Source organism: Parasteatoda tepidariorum, chromosome 1, assembly GCF_982258835.1.
Source record: "Parasteatoda tepidariorum strain Cologne lab strain chromosome 1, Ptep-v5.0, whole genome shotgun sequence".
Taxonomy (NCBI): Eukaryota; Metazoa; Arthropoda; class Arachnida; order Araneae; family Theridiidae; genus Parasteatoda; species Parasteatoda tepidariorum.
Window position 1 is genome coordinate 39,523,090 of NC_141755.1, and position 25,996 is coordinate 39,549,085.

Consider the following 25,996-nt stretch of genomic DNA (forward strand, 5'->3'; position numbering starts at 1 on the left):
CGCTTACATCTGATTGTCTGTGTGTCAGAACAGATTTAGGTGACTTCATAACGAATGAAATTGAAGATAAGATTCCAAAATTTAGAAAATGCTGAAGAAACAATTTTAAAAGATACTAAATTTTTGCTTTCTTTTTTCACAATTACACTGCTTCATTTATTTATTATTAATATCTTAAACTATTTTTGCATACATGTTTGGTTAAAAAAGTTATATCTGTTTTTTCTCTCTTTAAAACCTAACCCTTTTTTTATGCATCTATGCAGCAGAAATCAAGGCGTAACGCGTAAGCTGTAGAAATTAAAGCATAGGGCAGAATTAGTCATTAAAAACATGCGTAAAGTTTATCATCTTATCAGCGCCACTTTGATAACATGATTGTCTTGCTGGCTTCTCATATCGCCAGTGGCACACTTTACCTATAAAATAATTGCAATAACAATAAAAATCACTTCTATACCTTATTATTTGATTACCGTATTTTTATAGACATTCTTCTTTGACCTTGATCTTCAACTTGTCCGGCATTTTGAAAAACTACTTGTCGGAGAGAAATAGATCCAAGATAAAAGTATACATGTTACGGTGAAACACCGAAATCTGGAGAATGTCGACATTCACCGGTGAATGTCAACATTCACATAGTCAATTGGTGTATGTCCGAAATATTTGCTAAATACCCTTACTTCTGACTCTCACCGGTGAATGTCAACAATCACATAGTCACTTTGAAGGTCCGAAATATTTGTTACATCCAATTTTATATTAATTTATTCGTTAATATTATTATATTTATTTGATATATTTATATTTATTCTATATTTTAATACTTACTGACGATAGATTAGAAGAAACATCAGTGTTTGGAGTATCGGGCAAATATATACCGAGCAATGGCACTTGACCTTAAAAAACATCAGTGTAGGGTATACCGGGCATATGTATACCGGGCAGTGGCCCTTAACCTTAAAAAAACATCAGTGTAGGGTATACCGGGCAAATGTACACCGGGCAGTGGCACTTAACCTTAAAAAACATCAGTGTAGGGTATACCGGGCAGTGGCACTTAATCTTAAAAAAACATCAGTGTAGGGTATACCGGGCAGTGGCACTTAACCTTCAAAAAACATCAGTGCAGGGTTAAAATATCGAATAAATGTAATTATATCCACGAATTATTTTCATATCAAATTGAAAGTAATAAATATTTCGGACATTCATCAAAGCATATCTGTGATTGTCGACATACACCGAAGGTGAGGGTCCGAATGTACAAGAATGTAATGAAATATTCGATCTTTCACCAACGTATTTGGTGTTTGTCGACATTCACTGGTGAAAGTCAACAACCACCGATTTCGGTCTTTCGCCGTGACATACATACTACAAATTCATATTCATAGAACACTTGAATCTGATAAAAGGATTTATAAAACAGTTAATTAGTCACCTTCAAGTAAATGGAATAAGAGCCAAAAATTGATACACTTAGTCAAAATTTTATATGTTGTTCAAGGTATCTGACTAGTACTAAAACATGATTTTGAACAACATTTTCGAAATTAAGTTTATTATAAATTTAGAATTCCTGTTGTCGTAGCTTTCTAAAACAGTTTTACTTTTGTTTGTATTCCAATTGCAGTGCACTCACGATTATCCGGGTAAATCGCCGGGACAGGTCGCATGGACAATCGAAAAACACGGATAATACGAAAACTTTATTTATTAAAGAAAATGTCAATATCAGTACAAAAAATATAAAAATTACTGTCATTTACATGCTGTATAACATCAAACTGGGAATTTTCCTTTTAAAAAAATGTGTAATGAGTCTTCGCCATATATCGATACACATATTTTACGAACCGCAGTAATGTCACCGTAATCTAATCCTCCCATATAATCTAATAAAGTTTCCACAGAGCAGTAGAATGAGAAATTTTATTTCCCTCATTTACTACATCTTCTGCAACAGTTACTATCATCACTATTTTATTTGTTTTAACAGCATAACGATGTCTTCATCAGTCAAATACTAGAGGCCAGGCTCACATGTATCACTTTGAAACCAATTTTCTAAATTTTCTTCATCAAGAATTTCGAAACCTTAGATTTCTTTTGCTTGTTCGAGAATACTGTTATCATATTTTTCTTGAACATCTGAAAAAGATTGTTCATCAAGCGGTATGATCTTTCTCCACGATCGTGATAACGTAGACGATTTTACCTTTGACCATACTGCTGATGTTCCATATACTGCAATCCAATAACGAATATTGCTTCCAAAAATTTGGTAGTGTTATAACTTTATGAATCAAATTTTTTTTTAATCTTGAAAATGTTTCTCTTTATATTTTTTGTGTAACTCCGGAATGAGCACGGATAATCCGTAAACCGGATAATCCACGAACGGATAATCGAGAGTGTAATGCAAAGTTATTTTATAGTTTGTGCAAGGTATAGACTAGCTCTAATTAAGGTATATAGATTAGCTATAATTAAGGTGTTGTAAAATGAGAAAAAAATCTGATTTCGAGATAAACGCATTTAAAGACTGGATAGACTAGTGATTTTAAGTCTTTAAATGCGTTTATCTCGAAATCAGATTTTTTTCTCATTTTACAACACCTTAAACACGATATATCATATTGTTTTTAAAATAATTGTCTGCAATTTTTCACGAGTGTTATTGATTACAGCACGCAAGTTTTGACATACTGACCAAAAGAAAAACGTTTGTCTTTTTAAGCATGTTTGTTTGCAAAGACACGGGCGGAAATTTTCAAAAAGTTGCTTTTTTAACTACATTGATCCCTTACTCAATAGTATATGCACTTACTTCTAAGGTAACAATTCAAAACATAGCTGATAGTCTTCCAAATAATATCCTCAAAGGAGTATTTGTTTTGGGGAATAGAATTTTTTTCACAGTGTTTGGCATGCATCCGACCAAAAGCTTTATTTTTTACCTAAAATGGTCATTTTAAAAAATAATAAATTATTAAAGTTTTTCGCTAGCATAATAAGTTTTTACAAGAAAAAAAAAATATAAACTTGCATTTAAAATTTTATATTATAATTTTAAAAGCAATTGCGGAAACTTGTCGGATACCTTAAATGTCTTGGAAATACTTTAATGTGTAATAGTCTGTGTTAAATAGTGTTTTAAGGTATCAAGGTTTTGAAGTGAACCGTCACCCATTGAAATTAATAATTAAGAACTGATCAAAAGGTTTAGTACATACAACTAATTAATTTGCTTAAAATTGACATAGAGAAATAGATGCATTCAAAAGTTAGATGAATTTATAAACACAATAAAACGGTTGTATACAATATAAAATAACAATTTTGCATAGTAAAGATATTAGGTTATTTCATCTAACAAATTCTGCTTACACAAAATCGAGCTACCGAGAAACTTATCGCTGCATAAAATAGATAGTAGCAATACCTATTTTAAAACCATTAGTGGTCGTATTAAGTTTATTCATGGATGCCATGTTGGTCGGAATTAATTTTTGTCGAAAGAAACAGTAATTCATGATATGCAGGATTATGAAAGAAAAATAAAATTTATTAATTCTTTTTTAAACTTTAGATATATGTAACACAATAATATGTTCTAATTGCATGTAAAAGTTATACTTTATAGTTCTATAAGCAGTCTCCAATATGCAGTCTCCAATATGAATCCCTGGTTTTCGAGAACATGTATTTCAAAAATAATTATTTTGGCTTCTTCCACCTGTAATTTTTCTGTTTGAATCTGCAGAACAATCTTTACTCTATACATCTTCTCAGTGCCGCAAAATAAGTAGTTTGCCATTAAGCTGTGGCTAACATCTTTGATGTGGTGGCTGAGAGCAGACATACGACAGGAACGGTAGAAAAGCGTTGGTGGCTGAGAGTAGACAAACGGCCGAAAAGGGTTAAAAATGCGGTAAAATGTCCAAAATTTGATAAATCCTTATGATTAGCTGGGATATAAATTTTCAAACTTTCTTCCTATTTAAAATAGCTCACAGACTTGAGAATTTTATAATGAAAATGGAATATATTTCAACTATTTTGCGAAGCACCTATAAATGCGTAAAAATAAAGATTTCCATAAAAATTTTAATTAAAGTATCCGATATTTAATCATAGAGAGATTTATATACCCCATTACATATGCCACTAGTGAAATTATTTTTAACTAGGTTTACCATAAACAAGTTACCAAGCTTACGATATTTGCTTAAATAATACTGCCGTATAATAGTTTGGTTTGTATTCGAAATTTCGATTACACGATTGGCGATTTATTAGGCTTTAAGAGCCGATAGATGCGCATCTAAGATGATGCAAGAATTAATTATAATAAAATGCATTTGATAAGTTAACCAAGCGTGAAACTTAAAATAAAACTAGTATGTGAGAGACTAAAGTTTTTTCTTCTTCTTCTAACATAAAGGCTTGTTACATGTGTGATAATGCTCCATAAATAGAATTTTGAAATTGTTTCTAGAAAAAATTCGAAATTTAAATATAAAAGTTCAAATAACAAAGAAGAGAAATAAATCACAAAAAGTTTCCAAAACTAATATTATGCTAGTATAGCTTGATACCTAATAGTACGTTATCAAAGAAAGTTCATCAATTTTAATTTGCTTTTAAATCCTACTCTGAGAAAAAAACCATGGTCTAAACTATCAGATTATGGTAAAATTTACCGTGTTTCTGGCTCTATGGGAACACCAAAAAGCCCGATATTCCTTACCGAAGTGCTTTGGAAATGATTAGCAATAAAATATAATTTTTTTAAGATGTGACAAAATTTGGTAAATGTGGTAAAATTTGATAATTTTATCATGATACCTTAGAGCATGGCACGAAAAACCATTTATTAGGTTAAATTTACTTTTCAGTTTTGTATCTTTTACTAAATATGTGGCTACAAGAACTATAATTTTGAAAACCAGAATTTTCGATAAACCGTTACCATATAAAAGGAAAAATTTTTAAATTAATGGTTTAAATACCGTATATATTGGTTTTATTAACCACAAGTATAGTTTTTTTTAATCAGAAATGTCATTACCATACAATACGGTAAATTTAATTGAACTTATTATTCCGTGTGCAATCGTAACTGTTGTTTATTCTTTATAATGTTATGAAAAACAAATAAAAGAGATTTCAAAATTGGGAAAGGAAAAAAAATTCAAAATCTTTAACTAATCTTATTGTTGAAAAAAAAGGTAGAAGTGCGAATAAAAAAAAAGTTAAAAAATTAATTTGCATAATTTTTTGGAAGAAAGCTAAGAAAAGTAAACAGCATAATTGGGAAACTATCCATTAATTGTTTCAATACACATTTTTAGTAAAATAGTCAGTTTAATAAAATAATATAAAAATTCAAAACGTAAGTATTTTTCAGACGTATCGCATTCCAACACTTTCTATTCGTAGAAGACTTCCATTTTTGTCATCCTTCAACACTTTTATCAAAGCTTGTCCAACATTTTCTAACCTATAAAAAATATAATTATAAATAACTCTGATAGAAACATTTTAATTTAGTTAACTTAATTCAAATTTTACTTCTAAATACTTTTTTAGTGTGGCAATATTTTGTATCATAAAAAATGTAATTTCTTAATTGATTTTATATTCCTTAAAATTGACTTTCCATTAACACAGTAGCAGTTAAATTGAAACAGTTAAAAATAAAAAATAATAATCCATATACCTGCACAGTAAGAAATTTCGAAGAAAAAAAGGTTAAATAACATTTTATTTAACTGTTATTTTACCATATTCAAACAAAACAGTCGTATAATCATAAATAAGATGGTATTTAAATTGTTAACTGCGAGAAAAAAACGTGTATTGATTGTTTTCGCCTGATACATTGAATTGGAATATAAATTTTAACAGGGTATATTAATAAAAATGTCGATTCTTAAACTATACAATTCTTTTCCTTACGCTCATTTAATACTGTAAATTTGAATATTTCAGGAAAAAAAAATTAACAAAGAAAACTGATTACTCGGAGAAAAAATTCTGATAAAATTTCCGCATTGTAGGGCAATGACATTACAGTTTTAAAAAAAAATTCTGGTAATAACTTAAAAGTATATGGTATTTATAAACCATTCCTTCCGTTCGGTAATTTTTCCGTTCACATAATAAAGGTTTACCGAAAGTTCTGACTTTCAAAATTATAGTTCTTATCATCAAATATTTAGCAAAATATACAAAATTGAAAAGTAAATTTAACCAAATAAATGGTTTTTATGCTAAAAAATTAGAGTAAAATTACCTAACTTTGTCACATTACTAAATTTTTTCACATATTATAACACTAGATTTTATGTTTAATTAAGCCGAAATCATTACCAAAGTGCTTCAATGAAAACTACCGCCATTTTTTGACGTTCTCTTAGAGCCAGAAACATGGTAAATTTCATCATGTTTTGCAAGTTTTGACCATACTTTTTTTCTCGGTGAGAATACAATCTTAATTACAAGTAGTTACGCTTTCTCATATTACAACTGAAACCTGGATTGTTATAATTTAAAACTTCCTTAAGAATCCTCTTTAAAACATAGAAAATTCCCTAAAAATAAACATTTCCTTATAGTTAAATAATAATTTCAATCTAAGCTGCTCTGGATATGAGTGCAATCTCGGCATTAAGCGCAAAGCGCTTCTAACCGATTCATCGATTCTGTTGAGACATAAAACTAAAAAGTCATATGTGATTCAAAGTTCTAAGCTTAAAATTCAGATTAAAAGTCCTTAATGAGGTGAGGCATGAGTTGCAGGCAGTAGAACATTCATTGGAAAGGGTATTCCCCTTGATTAAAGTCTTGAGCAGGTTTAGCATTTCTTGATCTTTCATCAATTCTTGAAGTTCTTTGATGAGGCTAACAAGTCGATGAGCACTGGAAGTTGGGGTAGTATCCCTGTTCGATGATTTCCTTTTACTGGGGTGAACATCGCACCCAGTAAAGTTAGCAGTGTGATCTTTCAGGCAGTTACAGCACTTGGCCGGGGTATCTCTGGGTTTTTTGCATTGGTACGAAAAGTGCCCTCTGGCGCACTTCATACATCTAGCATCTTTCGTGCAGCTACGTTGAGAATGTCCAAAGCCCTGGCATCTGAAACACTGAATTGGTCTTCTTCCACCTCGGTACTTCTCTACGGTGATCGGGAACTGCTTTAAACTTTCGAGGTTGTAGATCTTGGTCTGATTGACCAATAGAGGAGTGACAACAAGGTAGAGGGGGAGTGGCCTATAGGCTCCTCCCACTTTCTTCTTGAACTGGACTACTTTGGAAACTTCGATGTTTGATCTTCCTAATTCAAGGGAGATCTCGTCGATATTAAAATCATCTGGGAGACCTCAGATGAGCACTTTTTCATTCTTGGCTAGAAAGGCTTTTTTACCAGCAGTTGGAGTCACTTAAGTTTGGGCGGGCGTCTCCTCTGAAGTCTCAGATGTTTTCTCCGGCTGTGGTGGGGAAACTGAGGCAGAAGTGCTGTTATTAGGCTTGGTTGATTTGGCTTTTTTCCTTTTCCTTTTCCTCTTCTTCCTCTTTTTAGCAGGAGGTTCTTTGGAATTTTCAGAATCTGAGGCCGTGGCCCCGAAACTGGTCTCCATTTTTCCCCCGCAGGGCTGGGGGTGATCTCGGGTATTGGAGTGGTAACCACTGGTAGTGGATTGATATTCTTGGGTACTGGAGTGAAAGTCTCTGGTACTGGAGTGATAGTCTCTGGAACTCGAGTGGTAGTTTCATGAGTTGACTCGGGCTCCTCTTTTTTCTTCTGTACTAAGGCTTCATTTTTCTGTAGTTCTCTCATATTTCTGCAGACTATGGTAATATTATAATGAAGTCTTTAAAAATAGTCGTAAATCTGTCCAAATTCACATGTATTAAGAAATACACTAAGCAATTCCCTTGTAGATTTCAGTTCATTTCGATGAAAAAAAGAGTAGAACTCTACGAAGTCAATAGATAGATCAGATGGTAGGAATTTCAGCGGAACATTACTGGCTGCAATTGCTTCTTCAAATGTATCGTATTCAATAACATCCACGTAATCTCCATCTGATTCTACTGGTTCAGGTGTTTTTGGGCGGCTGGGTGGTAGCACCTTTCTACCTGGAGCTGTTCTGTTGTATGACATAACTACGGAGCTGAGTAAAAAACGCGTCTTGTCTCGAGCAAGGCTTGAGCTGACTCCTCTCCGCAAAAACCTCTCCGACTCCATTTCAATCTAAAGCAGTCTTTCTTACTCATATACTTATGCATGAGGAAAGAATAAGACACTTAAACTTTCCTAGTATTGGAAATTCTTTTCACAGTTAGGTTGGACCAAATTGCATTTCTACTAACTTTATTATCATACTATGAAACCCTTAAAATATGTCTTTCTACGATAAAAATACCTATTATTTATTATTTTTTAACCACGTTATAGTCATTACGCATTTATCTCTTTTACTTGTAGAATAATGGACATAGAGATGATACGCTAGAAACAATTTTTTTTTGTTTTTGCAAAAGCAACATTTTATTATTAAATGATTTCTTTTACAGAAAAATCCAAAATACAGGATAACAGGTCTTTAAATTTAGTTATCAGATATATTAACAGCGGTATAAATGATAAAAATGCAAAATACATTAGTCTTTGAAAATTTGAACACATGTTCTAAATTATACTACTTGTAATTGTACTGTAAATTATACTACTTGCTTCTTTACTACGAGTAAAACAAACTTAATACATAGAAACATTGTATGAAAATTAACTGCTTATCAAACTTAAAATGCCCGATTTCACTCGCAACACCTCAGTTCGATACAACCAGGATATTATAGTATCAAATTATCAGACTATAGATATTTGGTATCGTTATCGATTGGCATAGAAACCTATTTTGAAACATGTTAATGTATGTATTGTACTGATCCCATCAATAAATGTTCTTAATCGACGTAGTGACATTACTTTTCGGTCAAACCTTCTGATCTCCACTATCTGTATATCTCTGTTCATTATAAATTAAAGTTTGTGTGTGTTTTCATCCAACAGAAGAGAGAAGACTTCAGTTCAGATCAATTGAAAAGTCCGACGTAATGAACATAAACTGCTCAGTGAGTGCTCAGTGGCGTAGTGATGTCACTACGTTCGGGCTAGTTAGTAGCTCAGTGGGGGTAAAATGTGAAGGATTTCCTAACGTTTGGACTGCCAAACGATCAAATTTCGTGCTTATGGTAACCTGTGGTGAGGCTTTTCATGTTCTAGGAGGTATTTCTTCTTCGTATTGCTGGCAAGCAATAAAACTTCCTGACGCGAAATTTTATCTGAAGATATTTAATTAAAGTTATGCAACTCTACGTCCAATTTCTTTTTATAATTCTCTAGAGAAATTAAATTTTAAAATTTCTCAACTGGGAAATCATTTTACCATTGCTGCAGATTTAAATGCAGATTATTTTAATTTTTAACTAAATCAGCTCATTCCAAATATTTTAGTTCAATTTTGGTGTATTTTTTGGAGGGGGGGGGAATCTTTTGTAAAGTCTAATCTTATGCACAAAACAGGAATTATGACTTTTATTCCTGATAATAAGCAACAAAAAAATTCCGTAACTGTTTAGTTCGGATTTAATCAAGAAGACAAAGTAAGCTACATTTCCAGCCAAATACCAGCCTTAATGTTGTCGAATAGTCTGCTGTTCAGGATTTTTGGCGAACAAGTACGAAGTATTCAGACGGATAACTGCTGGAGTATAGTGGGAATAGACATAGATACAATTGAAATTGGCAGTAAGTCCATTTGAAAGGAGATTTTTGGCATGTTAGACCACAGCATCTGGTGCAGATCAACAGAAAATACCCCATAAAGTTAACCATCTAAACATCCCCATATCTACCACATCTAAGATTTATAAATAGGGAACCATGAGGAGGTGAGCTCGTAGAGGTGGATTACATGACCATCGAAGTTAGTTAAAAATCTTATAAATGTAACATTCGCCAGTCTATATTATTACGTTGTTGAATTTTTTAATGAAACAAATTCATTTACCAATAAAAATTATGTTTTAATAAAGTATTTACTCTGTATAAGACTGCCTCTTCACAATTGCTATTCCTTCTTTTTCATCTAAACTGTTCGAAGCAAAACTCCGAAGCAGAACTGTGTCAACAGCACCGGGGCAAATGGCGTTCACTTTGACTCCAGTTTTGTTGAAATGATATTCCGACTGAAATTGGAGAATTGAAATTAATTAAGTTCAAGGGCACAAGAGACGAAATTAGCTATATTGCCCCAAAATATTATATTGCTTATTTCCGAGAAAAAAATGAAAGGTGAATATCACGGTTAGTAGACACTAAGTTTAATGCGAAAACAAAAGGCAAAAAATTTTCCCGAGGACATGGAATACATGTTTTCATAAAAACATAAATTAATTGATCGATAAGTTAAGTTAGTTTTTGAGGCAAGGGCCATAGTTTGACCCTGAGTGACAAAAAGTGACTGAGGCACAAAAGTCTAATATAGTTGAAATAGCCTAATATAGTCGATAAATTATATATATATACACTATCTATCCATTAATGACCGGACACCCCTTGAAAGGCAGGTGGACACGTCCTGGCGAAATTAATACGCAACCTGTGGTGGGGGAAAGACCATTCGCAAGCAGGCGACGGCCATACGAGCGTTAACAGTGAAAATGAATGGTCGGCGAGAGCTGAATGAGGCGGAAAAGAGCATGATCATAAGCTCCCACCGATTTGGTCATTCCATACGTGCCATCTCCGACAAGTTTCAGATACATCGGTCAACAGTTGGTGACGTCGTGTTGAAATGGGAACGAGAGGGAGTGATAAAACCGCAGTCCCGACCCGGCAAGCCCAAAATAATGTCCGACAGGGATCGACGATCTCTTCGACGTGTAGTGAAGGCAAACCGACAAATGTCGTTGGACACTGTCGCTACCAGCATCAGGGCTGCATCTGGCAGTGTTGCCAGTACACGTACCATTCGTCGGGAGCTGATTGCACAAGGATTCCATGGACGAGCAGCAGCACATAAGCCAAACATCTCTCCATCAAACGCCCGCCACCGATTTCAGTGTTGCAGAGCACGTCGCCAGTGGACAGTAGAGCAATGGAAACGTGTTATGTGGAGTGATGAGTCACGCTACATGTTGTGGCACTCTGATGGACGGGTGAGGACCTGGCGAATGCCCGGAGAACGGTACCTACCGGAGTGCATTGTCCCCACTGTGAAGTTCGGCGGTGGAGGAATTATGGTGTGGTCCTGTTTCTCATGGTTTGGCCTTGAGCCCTTGGTGTTAGGGCGTGGAACCCTGAACGCAGAAGGGTATAGAGACATCCTGGACAATTCGGCGCTACCCACCCTCTGGCAACAGTTCGATAATGGCCCGTTTGTGTTTCAACACGATAACGCTGCCATTAATAAAGCACATGCCATCACGGACTGGTTTGATGAAATGGGGGTGCAAGAACTTGACTGGCCATCCCAAAGTCCCAACATCAATCCAATTGAGCATCTCTGGGATGAGTTGGAGCGCCGGTTGAGGGCCAGACCACAACGCCCCAAAACCACCACTCAACTCTTCGCCATGTTACAGGAGGAATGGCGGGCAATACCTGCCGCCGTGTACCAACACCTAGTGGATAGCCTTCCTAGAAGGGTTAAAGCTGTGATTCGGGCGCGTGGCGGCCCTACACCCTACTGACTTGATACTAGAACCTCATGTATCCGAAATGAGAGGTGTTCCGGTCATTAATGGCCAGATAGTGTAGTTGATAATATGGCCTAGTATAATTGGCAAACTCCAGATAAAAAGCTATAATAATGGTAAAAAATACAGTACTATAAGCTATATGGACTCAAAAAGATGTATTGATATATCGAGATTTAGTGTAAAAGGAAACCTTATACATACTATTAAACTTTTTTAACACAAAAGTCTAATATAGTTTAAATGTCTTTAACACAAAATAAGAGAACCTGTAATAACAGTAATAAATACAGTACTATAAGCTATACGGATTCGAAAAGTTGTGTTGATGCATCGATATTTAACAAGAAAAAAAAACTTATACTATTTTACCTTATACTTTGAACTTTAACAGTAAATTGACGAATAATAACTCTGATATACTTTAATCTTATGGTAATTTCGAAATTCCATTATATGAAGAGACAGACAAATTTCGAAATCTACATAAAATCTCTCAAATCAACTCATGAGTTTATACAGATATAAAAAATGCTATTAATTGAAAACTAACAGGAATATTGGTGGTTATACGGAACAGAGAAAATAATAGCGAACTGTTTCAAATAAATCAACAATGTTCCCTTTCAAATTATTAAATCTGCCTGAAAAATTAGAAGTAATTATAAATGCATCACAAACTAGACAAAAGCACTTGTTATTAAATGCCCCAATTGGTCAAGGTGGAAAGAACCATTGACAGTAAAACATATTTTGAAGCAGTGCACAAAATATTTACTATGACAACGATGCTTTGAATTCACAGCTCATCAGTTTTTAATTAGAGATACTCCGCAGTAGAATGTAGTACTTATCTTAAAGACATAGGTTTTTATTATGTGATTTAATTCATTTTTTAAACTCTTGGCATTTTTATTTAATTAAGTGTGAAATGCGGTACAGCCGAACTGCAATCTTGAACTAGAAATGAAATTAGCTAACTATATAAACTAGGAAAAGTTTTGATCGTGTTTATAGCGTAAAATGTAAGCAACTTTGTGCAAATTTTGAATAAAATGCGACTTGTCAATTGGTCAAATAATTTTGATTTTTATTTAAATGGCTGAGACTAAACTTATCGTTCTTCGCCAAGAAAAGTGCCGGAAGTGTTGCTCATTTAGCGTTGTCTGGGGAACACCTTGTAACCAAAGTAACGGAGGCAAGCAACATTACCCACGCTACACTACAACAGGTACCCGTACATAGGGTGGTCCATATTCACACATGACACACAACAGAGGATAATACACGGAGAGAAACATCTATGTCCTGATCAGGATTCGAAACCGCACAGTCATTGGTTTCGCAGTCAGTAGCGCTAACCACTCGGCCACCTGGTCGGCAATGATAATTCAAAAAATTGATAATGTTTTCTATTTCATGGCAACAATGCACCTTGATTCGAATAATAACCCACATAATTCTCCTGGTTTAAAATAATTCCCCAAAATAAAACCCATGATGATGAGAGAATCAAAAAGTTTCGATACAATCCTCGACATTGGGAGGACTATAATGAAGCAGCTGAAGAACCTTCCGAAAAACGTTTTTCAGGAATACTTAAAATTTCAGAATCAAAGTTGGCATCTGTGCACCACGCATAGTTTGTCTATGTGAAGAACTCCCGAACCCATTCACATGGCGGTGACTATGATCCCGAGGATAAACTATCAAAATTCGTCAGATTCGTCTGGTTTTCTTAAATGGATACAAAGGATAGCCACATTTTCAATGTAAAATTTTTAGGAAAAGACAAAAATGCACAGGATACATACACCATAACTCTTCGTAAGTCCAACTACGGCATGCTTAGTTGCATTGTATACAGGACTAACTGGGCATCCACGAAGACCTGAAATGAAATGGAATTTGTGTACAGTTTAAAGATATTTAAATTTTGATAAACATCTAGACCAGAACTACGAAATGATGTACAAACCAGCTACAGATGCAGTATTTACTATGAAACCACCAAAACCTCCATTTTCAAGGCTCAAATACTGTAAACCAAGTTGAATACCATGCAATACTCCAATCTGCAAATAAAATCATGGAATTGTGAAGCAAATTTGTAAATAATTGAAACAATATTATTAGTTTGGACTTAATGGTCTAAGAGTTGAGGGAACGGTATACTACGCCTGTTTGAATGTGAAAATAGAGTTATGAGGCGTGATATATAGTTATATATATATATATATATATATATATATATATATATATATATATATATATATATATATATATATATATATATATATATATATATATATATATATATATATATATATATATATATATATATATATATATATATATATATATATATATATATATATATATACATATATATATATATATATATATACATATCATGAAGATTATAATTTGCAAAACACAATGAAATTATCACTAGAAACGTTATCATCTCTGTATTGCATGAAGGGTTTATTGAATAAAAAATGGCATATGCTAAAGAAAAGGGTTTCGAGACAGATCCCAGGCAGAATACACACAATAGATTTAGTTTCATATAATACGTAAAATTATTATTGTACGCATAGATATTAAGCTACACGAATTTGGTAAAATGTTATATATCTATTAAAATGCATACATATGTGATATAAAATTGGATGTGATCATAATTGCAATGAAATAGCTACATATTGTATTAAATGTCAATAACGAGTAGAAATGCAAAAATGTTAGGATAATGAATTTTACGTATAACAAACTCTGGACAAAAAAAAAAAAAAAAGAAAAAAAGAGAGAGAGAAAAACTGAACTACCAGATATACATAGGCATTAATATGCATACATAAGTGAATAAAATCGCAAATTGAATAAAATAGTTTAGTTATATACAGTTTAAGATACCATTAGCGAGTCGAAATACAACTGGATGGATGGGTTTCATCTATTAAAAATTGAAAGATGATGACGGTTATCAACAGGGAAAAGGAATAAAATATGCGATGAATTGTAAAAGGTAGCCACAGAAGTAATATATTACAGGGACTTTAAATTTATTTATTACCTTCGATGAACAACTGATCCAATTTTGGGCTTAGGACTACCAATGTTCAACTCCGCAACCTTGTAATTTTGAAAAAATCCAGGAGGCAAGGGAACTCCTATATCAAGTATTTGGTAAAATTTGCCTTCGTGGAGGACATTTTGATGGAACTAACTCGCATTTGCTTTACATGGAGAGGAAAACAACGAAAACCTTCCACGGGTAGCCAGACGGCAGTGGGACTCTAACCCATAATCCGCTTACCACTGAGGATATTTAACGTCAGCCCTGTGGTTGATGCAAGCCGGTTGCGGAATTCGAATCAACTAACCATTGCCGGGATTTGAAATAGGTTCACCGTATTGAGAGGCGAGTACTCTATCCTCTGAGCCACCACGACTTTTTAAATTATTATGATTAATAAAGACAGTTAAAAAGAAAATTTTACTTACAAAATTGACTTCAATAGTTTTTCTCCAAGTATTTTCCCCAACCACGCCAGCATTATTAACCACTATATCTATTCTTCCAAATCTCTCTATGGTTTTGTCAAAGGCATCTAATATAAACGTATCATCTTATAAATACAAATTAAATTGCACATTTTCATATCTTGATAAAATAAATGGTTAAATTTTTTTAAAATTAGGAGCCATATTTGACTAATACCGAACTTTAAACTTCGTGAGAGGAATTTTAAAGAGTAAAACTATATTTAAATTACTGAATGTTCGAATGCTAAAATCCAGCATCCTTGTGTAGAATATCTCAGATTAATAAATTAAAGCTAGTCATTTATTTATTGTTATAGTATTGTTGTCTGAGTTGTTTATTTATTTTATGTAATAGGTCAGAATTTATTTCACTCTTAAGAGTTCTCTACACCTTGAACATACGAGAGCTGGCTCCTTTGGGTAAAACGCTCGTATTCAATCGTAGTCTGTTTATAATGACTTCTTATTTTCTGGGCAAATTTAATGGTTTGAAAGAGACTGCTGGTAGTTTAATTTGTAACAGTTTAATATCAATAATTTAATTAGAAATTCAATGATAGAGTATTTCAATAAATTAAGTAGAAAGTAGAGATTCTCTATCATAAATTCACCTTTCATTTTATTTGTTAACTTCAATCTCTCAGCATGCAAGATTCGAGTTGAGTTGAATGTAGAATTTAATAACACAAGTGCGGGAATTGGTTGAGCTGCATCAAATGCAAATGATATTAATTATTCTTTAGAGAGTTGATAGCAGGATGCTTTTAATCAAATCTGAACCGAAAAAAATATATATTGTGCAGTTCGGAATCATCTTGGTAGTTTCATCAAATATAAAGAAAGTTCAACAATCAAATTATTCTCAAAAACATTCGTGTCACAAAAAATGAGTAAATCAAATATACATAAAGGTTATCGAATTATGAGAAATAACTATCCAGATTCATAAGGGTACCTGTTGAAGCCAAAACTATAAGAATTTATGCATAGTAATTTTTTTTATCTGTACGGAGATACCTAGGGTTTAAAGCGTAACTAAACTATGTTTTTTATATTTGAGCAACTCAAACACATAAAAAATTTACAGCTTACGTATTTTTTAATAGTTTCAGAACAAATCTTAAAATTAGCCTATGTTGGACTACAGATTTTTTTCCACAAACATTTTTTGATTTTGTGCTTCTTAGTTCTTCTTCTAAAAATGAATAAATAAATAAAAATGGTCAAGCAGTGGTCGGAAAAAACTACATTTTCTTTGTAGGTAACTACGACTGCTTTTTTTTTAAATGTAACGATTACAAACTTCTTTCGAAAAGTTAGTCACAATTTCGTTACTTTTAGAAGGCATACTTAACAGGAGAACTTAATTTTCATCAATATTCAAAATAATTTTGAATAAAAAATTGGCTTCTGTTAAATATGAGGAGACGTTAAGACGTTTTAATTCATGCTTAAATGAAATAGTTTCTTAATCTAAAGCACTTTTTATGACTTTCTTTTAGCCGTCAAATTTCTTTCTTTTCTCGACAGTTATTTAGAAAATGCTAGGAAATTATCAAATATTTGTGATTTGATTAGTCTATGGGTTTTTATACCCTCCGAGAAATAAAGTACAGTGAAAAAAATAATGGACCACCCAGAATACCTATTGATCTAATGATGGGATTTTCGCATTCTAGGATTTAATTTTAATGGTTTAAGGGGTGACTTCAAATACGATAATTAATTAATGCACATGATATTTTAAGTAGCAAAATTAGGCACAAGAGCGTACTTTATAGTTCCTGTGAAATCAAATTTTAAAAAAAAGCAGGATAGTTAAAATTTGATTTCTCAGAATCAATTCAACTGATTTCGCAGTGATTTTTCCGAGCATCAAACGTAGGTCTCATTAATGCTCGTCCACATAGGCATTCTTATTGCGTACGTTGACGGGCCAGCAAAGAATTTGCACCAATCAGATTCGAATTTTTTTTTTTTTTTACGTTTGAGCTTTGTTTATTTAACTAAAGTTAAAATTAATAGTCAAGAATCGCTACAATCAACTGCTTTCTTTTTTTTCCGTATCGAACTACTCATTACACTACTTCCTTTTAAAAGTAGAGCGCTACACTATAAACTACGGAAAAAAGTAACTACAGTAGTTCCGTTACTTGTAGCACGCTACTTCCGACCACTGGGCTCAAATCTGTTTATCACCATGTCCGATTTGTGCTTCAGAAATATCATGTATTTATTTTTAATACTCAAAACGTGATCAATCAATGGGAAACTACAAAGCAGTGAGTTCGTCAAAGAAAATGTATCATTTTGAGTAATGATGTCAATATTTTAGTGGAGAGTTCGAGAGAGTAGAGTAAGACAGGTCACTGAAGAAGTTTGGTACGAAAGGTGTTCCGTAAGGTGCATATTTTGAATGCATATTTTTATAATCCTTTTAAAAAATGATACATAAAAATGTACACACGTTGAGTATCGCAAATAAAGTTTCATCCCGAAAAAGAAAAGAAACGAAATTCAAATTAACACTACTGAGATAAGCGAGACTGAAGACATCAAAACCTGTTTGATTGCTATCGGAAATAGAGGAGAAAGGGAAAGCGAAAATTCGAAACATATATAAGTTTCACAAAGCAATCGAATGGGTTTTGATATTTTTCATTACGCTTCCTCTAGTAGCGTATGTGTAATTTTTTAATTGAAATAATATCTGAGAATATCATAAATTATTACCTTTGAAGTCATTGTCATCAGTAACATCAGTTTTTTTGAAAAATATGTTTGCCTGTAAATTTTTTGGCAGATTGTTTATTAATTCTGTAGATGTATCTTCATTTAAATCGCAAATACAAATCTAAAAGAATTTAAAAAACATACTATATAACACCAAATCAGAATAAACTCACTTTTTTACTTTGAAATATGAAAAATTGAAAATTTTTTATTGTGACCATTCATTTATTAATGTATTGTATATGAAAAATACAAAAAGTACAAACTTCACTTGCAGTTTTTGGACATCTGTTTTTAAGTACTTCAAAATATTAACTAGCTAGCGATTATACTACGCTTATTTCAAGTTTTCTGGATGTTATAACAATTTACAGATTTGCTACAAATTTGAGAAATTCATTTCCCTTAAGGCACAAAATAAAAAAAGGAGCCCTTGAATAATTTTTGATATTTAATGATTGGATTTTCATGCTAGATTATAATATTTTAAAAAGTAGATTTTCAATTAATATATAACAGACGATATTTTAAATTACAAAATTAGACATAAAATTATGCTTTTTTTTCTTCTCATTTTTTGAATAAACATACTTTAATGGGGGATTCAGTTTTCCGACACTCAAAATGTCATGTAGAGCAGAAATTTGAGAAATACGATGGTTTAGTTAGAAGAGCAGAAAAAAGATTGACTAAGTCTGTTACAGTTGATGCTATTTTTATATATTTTACTAAATCTTTCTAACAGAAAATTGCTCAATAGATTAAATAATATTGGACAAATAATAAGCAGAAAGTGCATTTTTTTAATTTTAAAAAATTTAAATGTCTGCTTAATTTTGAAAGCTGTTATTTTTTTCAAAAAAATATTATTTTAAAATTCATTTAAAATTATTCATTAAAGGACGACTTAACAGGAATCCACTGAATAACTTTTGAGCAAGAAAATTTAAAAAATAAAACTTGCACTTATTAAATATTTATTTTCGTAAGAACTATTGACGCATTAGGTGGCTGGGCCACCTCTTCAGAAATTCTGATGCCGTCCCTAAAACAAAAGTGACTTTTTCCACAATTGAAGGGACGAGACGTAAGGGACGACCACCTACAAGATGGATAGACGACGTTGAAAAGAACCTCAAGGTATTGGGAGTCAACCGATGGCGGGCTGACGCACCGGACAGTGCCAGATGGAGGAAAATCTGCGAGTCAGCCCTGGCCTGTGAAAGGCTGTTGCACTTATTTAGAAGAAGAAGAAGAAGAACTATTGAATCGATTAATTTCAAATCTAGGATTTTGTAACTATAATTACACATAAATTGCATGATTTAAAATATATTTAAAACTAGTATACCATAGAATTAAAAATATTTTCGATTATTTTTAAACTAAGTAATAAAAATTTAATTCATAATTATGAAGACCTACCTTATGAATCAATAAAATTTGCTTGTTTGTGTATGAATATGCGATAATTAGATTAAAAGTTATTTATATATTCTTTTATTCTTTTAAGTGATTGTACTCCATTTTTACATTTTGATATATATTTTATTAAGCAAATTAATCTTTTATTAGGCAAATGTTTTAATTTTTATTTTTATCAAACTATATCTTTTATTAAGCAAATGAATAGCCATATATGGCGCATCTACTAGAAAAAAAAATGTGAATAATAATTCAGGTGCTCAGTTTTTTTATTGTGATCTCTGTTTAGTTTTATATTATGTGTATTTAAGTTTAGCTTTATTTGATTGATTTTTAGGTTTTAGTCAGATTATAGGTAAATTGAATTGAATATGGGGTTTTAAAATACAAGGATCTAAAGAAAAACATGCTTCGCCATACAAACAATTTTAATTACAGATCAGAATGTGAAGTACTGTAATTTTGTGGTAATAACTACTTAAAATACTTCATGAAATTAATGACACGTTGAATGCATAAATAAAAAATAGTTATATACACAATAAAACAGTAAAACGCTCCTAATTAAATATATAGTAAAACACTTACAATTAAATATACCATTAGAGCTTAGAATCGCAAGAATATTAGGATCTAAGAAATCCTCCAGAACTATGGAAACAGTATATCGTAAATCGTTTGATTAAAGCTACTGATTTCACAGTAAGTTCTTCTATATATTCTTCAGAGACTGAACTTTTTTGAAATATCGAATAATGTTTATGAAAAGCATGTTTTGATTATCACGATAATGTTGTAAAATGAGTAAAGTAATAATTAAATGATGCAAAATGAGTAAGTCATGATAATGTTTCAACAACAAAAATAATGCTTAGTTCATAAGTATTTTATTATCCACAATATTCAATCTAAAAAATAATTTTAATTTATCAGTTCTTTTCAGTATGGAATAAATTCTTCATTCATTTTAAAATCTCATTCAGATAACTAGGAAACTTCCCAGATATGAAAATGAGTCTTCAATGCCTTTACCTTATAGGAAAAAGAAAATCTTCTAAAGTAGGTGTGAAATCAAAGGCATTTTACACTATCTACCAATAAGTATTTGGACACCTATGCAAATAGCTATTGGTCGGCGGAGGTGGATCCGGTGGTATGGTCTAGTGGTGTTTCTCCTGGTATGGATTGGAATCCTTGGTCCCCATTCACGGTAAGCTCAACGCCGATGCCAGCTGCACTATTTTGGATGACAATGTGCTTCTTACGTTGTTTCAGTTTTACGGGGTGGACCCCTGTTGCATCCTGGACGACAATGCCAGCTGTCATGTTGCGAGGGTCACCAGGGCTTGGTATCGTGCCAATGTGGTTCATCGAATGGACTGTCCAGACCAGAGTCTAGACCAGAACCCTATCGAGAACCTCTGGGATGAGTTGGATCGCCGAATTAAAGGGTTCACTACCCGTCCAAAATCGGTGAAGGAGCTTACATGTCTTCTCCAAGCCGAGTTTTAGAAAACACCACTAGATGTCACACTAGGACTTGTGGAAAGTATGCCCTGGAGGTTTCACGCGGTAATTGCCTCTCGTGGAGGCTCTACCAACTATTGATTATGAAAAAGTTTGTTTTTATTTTTAATCACGTGTCCAAGTGTGTTATGTTTTTACTACTGAACCGATTGAGCTTAAGCTGACTGAGCTGAACCGTAACCCCCGTTACGGCTGAACCGATCAAAAGCTGTTTTTTCATGTAAAGGCCGTTTCGTTGTGTACACTAATAAGTGACGCGCATGTTGTAACGAGTGCTTGCGTCGTGCCCAGACATTTATTGAGAACAACTGTGCTCAGTTACAGCTGCGTAGGAAACCTGTACGGTCAGTTCTGTGTTTTTAAAAAGTTCAAATTTAACAAATCACCCGTCGCGTATGAGGTACGGCCAGTGATGCAAAAAACCTGTCTGCTGTACACCTGTACTGTAGATTTGTGAAGTTTGCGAAGCTTCCTAGTGACATGCTGACAAGAAATTTTGCTACTCCAAGACAATGACTCTCTACACAGCTCATTCCCGAGCTTAATTGGACTCTTTTGGCTGGGAAGTTTTGGACTCTTTTGGCTGAACGCTATACCACGAGAGAAACTCTTCCTCGCAAATTGTGTTTCCCCTCTTTTGGCAAATTTGAATTTTAAATCATAGAAAAAAATTTAGTTCAGGTAAACCAAGGACAAATCATGAAGTTTCATAAATATGACAATCATTCATAAAATGAAAAAAATATGACAATCAAGGCTGACGTCATCCTGAATTGTCACAAAAATGCAAAACTCATTCTATCAAGAAAGCTAAGATAAAAGTCAAAAATGCTTTCTCTGTACCCCAAAAGTTTTGCCCCGGTTCAGAAAAAGAGTACAAAAATACAAGAACAAATAGTGAAATATGTAATACAAAGCAGTTTAAATTACAGAAGCAAAAACAGTAGAATAAAGAAACAAGACAAATATAGAAGGAAAGTAAGAAAGAAAACTTACTAGTCAAATGCAAAATAAAATAAAATACGTTTTAAATATAAAAGTTAATACATTCATTATTATAAAACAAGACAATTACAGAAGGAAAGATAGAAAGTTTCATAAACTGATTATTTTTTTCAAAGCATCAAATTCTTAACAAATTATGACAGGATTATTTCCCCAATCTTGAACATTTCTGCTATAATCTTACTTCTTATTTATTGCTTTATTTATCTACGTTTTGATACTTTCAAGAAAAAAAAACATTGTGTTCTCCTCAGAAAATAAGCTGTCATTACAAAGGACTTGTGCTCTATTACCCTACCAGCTTCATTTCAATGGGAACTAGCTGGGCACAGAAATAAAAGCATTCGGTGCGTAATCATGGCTATCATAATGCCGTTGGAAACTTAACCTTCATGACCCTACTGGTTGACAAATGGTTGTCGAGGAGGATGTTTTATTTGTCATATCGAACCATTAAGGATTATTTATACATAGATGCCACTCTAAAAATGTTTCAAGGCTGTATTTTGTTTTGACCAATTAACACAATCTAGAGTGTTTTTTACTAGAATATTCAGAAATTTATAGCTCACTTAATCTAAATGTACCTTTCTATGATAATGGCTGATATATTAAATTAATTATCGAATTTTTTCGTTTTACAGCAAAAAAGACACAAATAACCGTTAACCTCGTATATCTTTTTACATCATTCACTGAACAATAAGCCACTATTTTTTTCTTGAAGTACTATCAGAACTTATTTTTCACTTCACCATTACTTATTTTTGACCTACATCAATAAACTTTCTTCTTTTCTTAAAAAAATAATAATAATCGCAATTTAATTTTGGCCAGTATTTCAAAACATTGGGGAAAAAACAAGAAAGTTTAGATACAATTGTACAAATTTTGTTTAAGCAAACAGGCGAAGTTCAATCAATCTCATTTACACATTGCTGTGCTTCATCATTACTTGATCACTTTGCAATAATTAAGTAAATTAATTAATGTTTACATCAAAATGTAATATATATTTCTATTTAGGAAAATGTATGTGTAATATTTTTAAGGAAAAAAGCTAATATTAAAAGCAAATGGAAAAGATATATTAATTTATGAAACTTAATGTACAGATTTTCTCTCAAGACTGATTTCTGTCCTTAGGACTGAAGAGTGGCGTCCATGTTTATTACAGTATTTTGATCAATTCATGTGTCGAAAGTAATTTACGAATCTGCCAACCTGCAACGGTAATTAACGCGGTACTTATAGAATGATCCATAGAACAAACGTGGGTATAATCTTAACTAATTAGTTGCATAAAAATTTGGCTTAAAATTCTAAGCTAAAGTATTAATTAAGACTATTAGTAGAATCTGAAACTGTGGATTGGACTGACTGTAGATTTGATTTTTCACGTGACAATTACTTCGATCATTTTGGCAAAGCAACCAACGATGATTACAGAGCACTTTATTAGAGTGAATGTAGTTTAGTGGGACAAGGGCACGAATATACTACATTGCATCAAACATAAACAACATTACGTAATTTAAGTGGTCAAATTGAAAAATGTTATAACCTATGGTTAAAATGAAGAAGAAGAAACACTCTCATAAATACCACTGCATCGTGGATTCTCCTTAAGAAGCCATTCATCTTTGTTTCTAACTGGAAATCAAGCATTCATATATCTTAAATCGAATTTATAAACTAGATCATTTTATACAATTCATTTGCGAAATAAAATTGTACAACAAATTGCACATCAAATCAAACTATTATTTAGCATCAGCTAACAGCTAAACTCTTTGTAACCGGCTTACGCATCTCAAAAGTTATGTGATTTTCAAACTCTCCCCAATTTCCCACTCTCCATTACCATGGCTTCGGAAACGTTGCTTTTTAGCAATATGCTTGAGTACAGTCGTGGTGGCTGAGAGGATAGAGCGTTCACCTTCGAAGGAGGTGAATCGGGTTTGAATCCCAGCAATGGCAGGTCGATATGAATTCCGCACCTGCCTCGCACTGACTACAGTGCTGACGTAAAATTTTCTCAGTGGTAGACGGATCATGAGCTGGGGTCCCGTCGCTCTCAGGCTAACAGTGGGATACTTTCGTGGTTTTCCTCTCCATGTAACGCAAATGCGGGTTAGTTCCATCGAAAAGTCCTCCACGAACGAAATTTTCTCTCAATACTTCATCCAGGAGTTCCTTATAGTCTTCTGGAGTGTCTTCCAGGAGTCTTCTGCATTGGGCTCGAAATTACAAAATTACAAAGTAGAACATTAGTAGTCGTAATCCCGAAAATTGGGTCGGCTGTTCAACGACGGTGATAAAATAGCATATACAGTGGTGGGGCAAAATTATGGAAACACTTCAATACCGACTCATTTTTTCATGTTTCTCAAGAAATACACAGATAATTATTATTTTTTTAAAAGAAATATTTAGGTCATGCCATTTCTCATCATTATCAATTAAAGTTTAAAGCCTCTAGAGGTTTGAAGGACCGGCAATTACGAACGAAGAATAGTGTTTTGGATCATCCTATACAAAGAAATACAGTAATAAGTTTGTAACTTGTAGCAATTGCGAATCATACGTCCAGCACGAAATCAAATTTCTCCCAATGCTTGATCCAAGAGTTCCCCTGTCTTCTGGATCGGGTTAAAAACTACAAGGCTACGGAATGGAACATTAGTAGCCGTCAACCCAGAAATTGTGTCGGCTGTTCAACAACGGTTCTAAAATAAAATAAAACATGCTTGAGTAAGAGGTTGGAATATACTGGCTAGGGGGGGGGGGAGTAAGGTATACCGAAAACATGGTAACGGAGAAGGAAAAAGTGGGGAGAGTGGGAAATTTTCGTAAGCTTTTGAAAAGCTTATTCCGTTTACAAAGAGTATGAACAGATTTATGGGAAGGTAGTTATATAAAATGAACTGATGATTTAAAAAAACATTGGATTACATACTTTTGTTCCTTCATTCAACAATGCCAAGCAGTACGCTTTTCCAATTTCTCCTCCGCCACCAGTCACAAGGGCAACTTTTCCTTCGAGTGTCATGACTTACAAATGCTCATAAAATAGCCGTTTCTTCGAGCGATTCCAAGTAATAAAAGCGCTAATTCTAATCAGAGAAAAGAGTCCTTCAGTTTTTCGCATAAACCTTCGGCAAACCATTGTACTACATTCAATCTACAATTTGACTTAATGAGTTATTTTTTCCTGACATCTTGTTAAATGGAATGATCGACTAGTTGTTTCAGGAAATAATGATGGAACATTTTCGGGGCACTAACTTTTAATATGAAAAGAACTATTTTGATTATTCGTACTTATTTTTAATTTTAATAATTCGTGATTCAAAAATGAATAAATAATGATTAAATCTTATGTTTCTACAAAATCATTTTCTCAGAATCGTTTCATGAAAAATGGTATCAAGTATAAGCTAATATTTAAATATGAAATAAACCTCTGTTAATTTAGATTTTAGGGTATAAAATACGATGTCATTCATTCTTAATATCCCCAAGGAAAAATAACGAAAAGGAATTAATTGTTTAGAAATTAAATGGTTCTTCTTCAAAAGAAATTTGTGAAGAAGGTTTTAATATCTTTGGCAAAATACGCAGAAACAAACACTTATTAAAGTAATTACTTATTTATTTCTAATTATTATTTATTACAAATTGTTATTTATTACTAATTATTATTTATTACTAATTATTATTTATTACTAATTAGTATTCATTACTATCCATTATTTATTACTAAGTATTATTTATTACTTATTATTTATAACTTTACTTTTATTTGCAGATACAGATATTCAAACACTTATTTTGACTGCAGTGAGGCAAATATTTTAATGCCTTAGCTTATCCAATTATCGTTTTTTTTCACGAGAGCGATTCGAACTTATTTATGTATGCACAGCTTTCTGTTTAAATTTATGAAAATCATTTCCTTTTAATTTGG

The 25,996-nt window shown here is 32.7% G+C and overlaps 1 protein-coding gene across 2 annotated transcripts; it reads right to left on the minus strand.

The window, feature by feature from the left end:
- Positions 1 to 3,559: 3,559 nt before the first annotated feature.
- Positions 3,560 to 25,166, minus strand: LOC139425377 (15-hydroxyprostaglandin dehydrogenase [NAD(+)]-like). Of its 2 annotated transcripts, none has more exons than XM_071179970.2 (7): positions 24,986 to 25,166; positions 18,070 to 18,190; positions 15,295 to 15,401; positions 13,763 to 13,859; positions 13,599 to 13,675; positions 10,127 to 10,272; positions 3,560 to 5,515 (listed from the first exon to the last, which is right to left on the minus strand). In XM_071179970.2, the coding sequence occupies exons 1-7, from the start codon at positions 25,076 to 25,078 to the stop codon at positions 5,419 to 5,421; spliced, it is 738 nt and encodes a 245-aa protein (XP_071036071.2). In that variant the 5' UTR covers positions 25,079 to 25,166; the 3' UTR covers positions 3,560 to 5,418. The 2 variants fall into 2 exon arrangements, with proteins under 2 accessions (XP_071036071.2, XP_071036072.2); XM_071179971.2 differs by lacking the exon at positions 24,986 to 25,166 and adding an exon at positions 20,083 to 20,219 and having other exon boundaries at positions 5,279 to 5,515.
- Positions 25,167 to 25,996: the final 830 nt, after the last annotated feature.

Coding starts and splice junctions, on each gene's coding strand:
- LOC139425377 (XM_071179970.2), bottom strand. CDS start 25,078: ATGACACTCGAAGGAAAAGTTGCCCTTGTGACTGGTGGCGGAGGAGAA. Junction 10,273..13,598: donor GACTTACGAAGAGTTATGGT/GTATGTATCCTG, acceptor CTCCAATTTCAG/TCGGAATATCATTTCAACAA. Junction 5,516..10,126: donor AAGAGGCAGTCTTATACAGA/GTAAATACTTTA, acceptor TATTTTTTATAG/GTTAGAAAATGTTGGACAAG.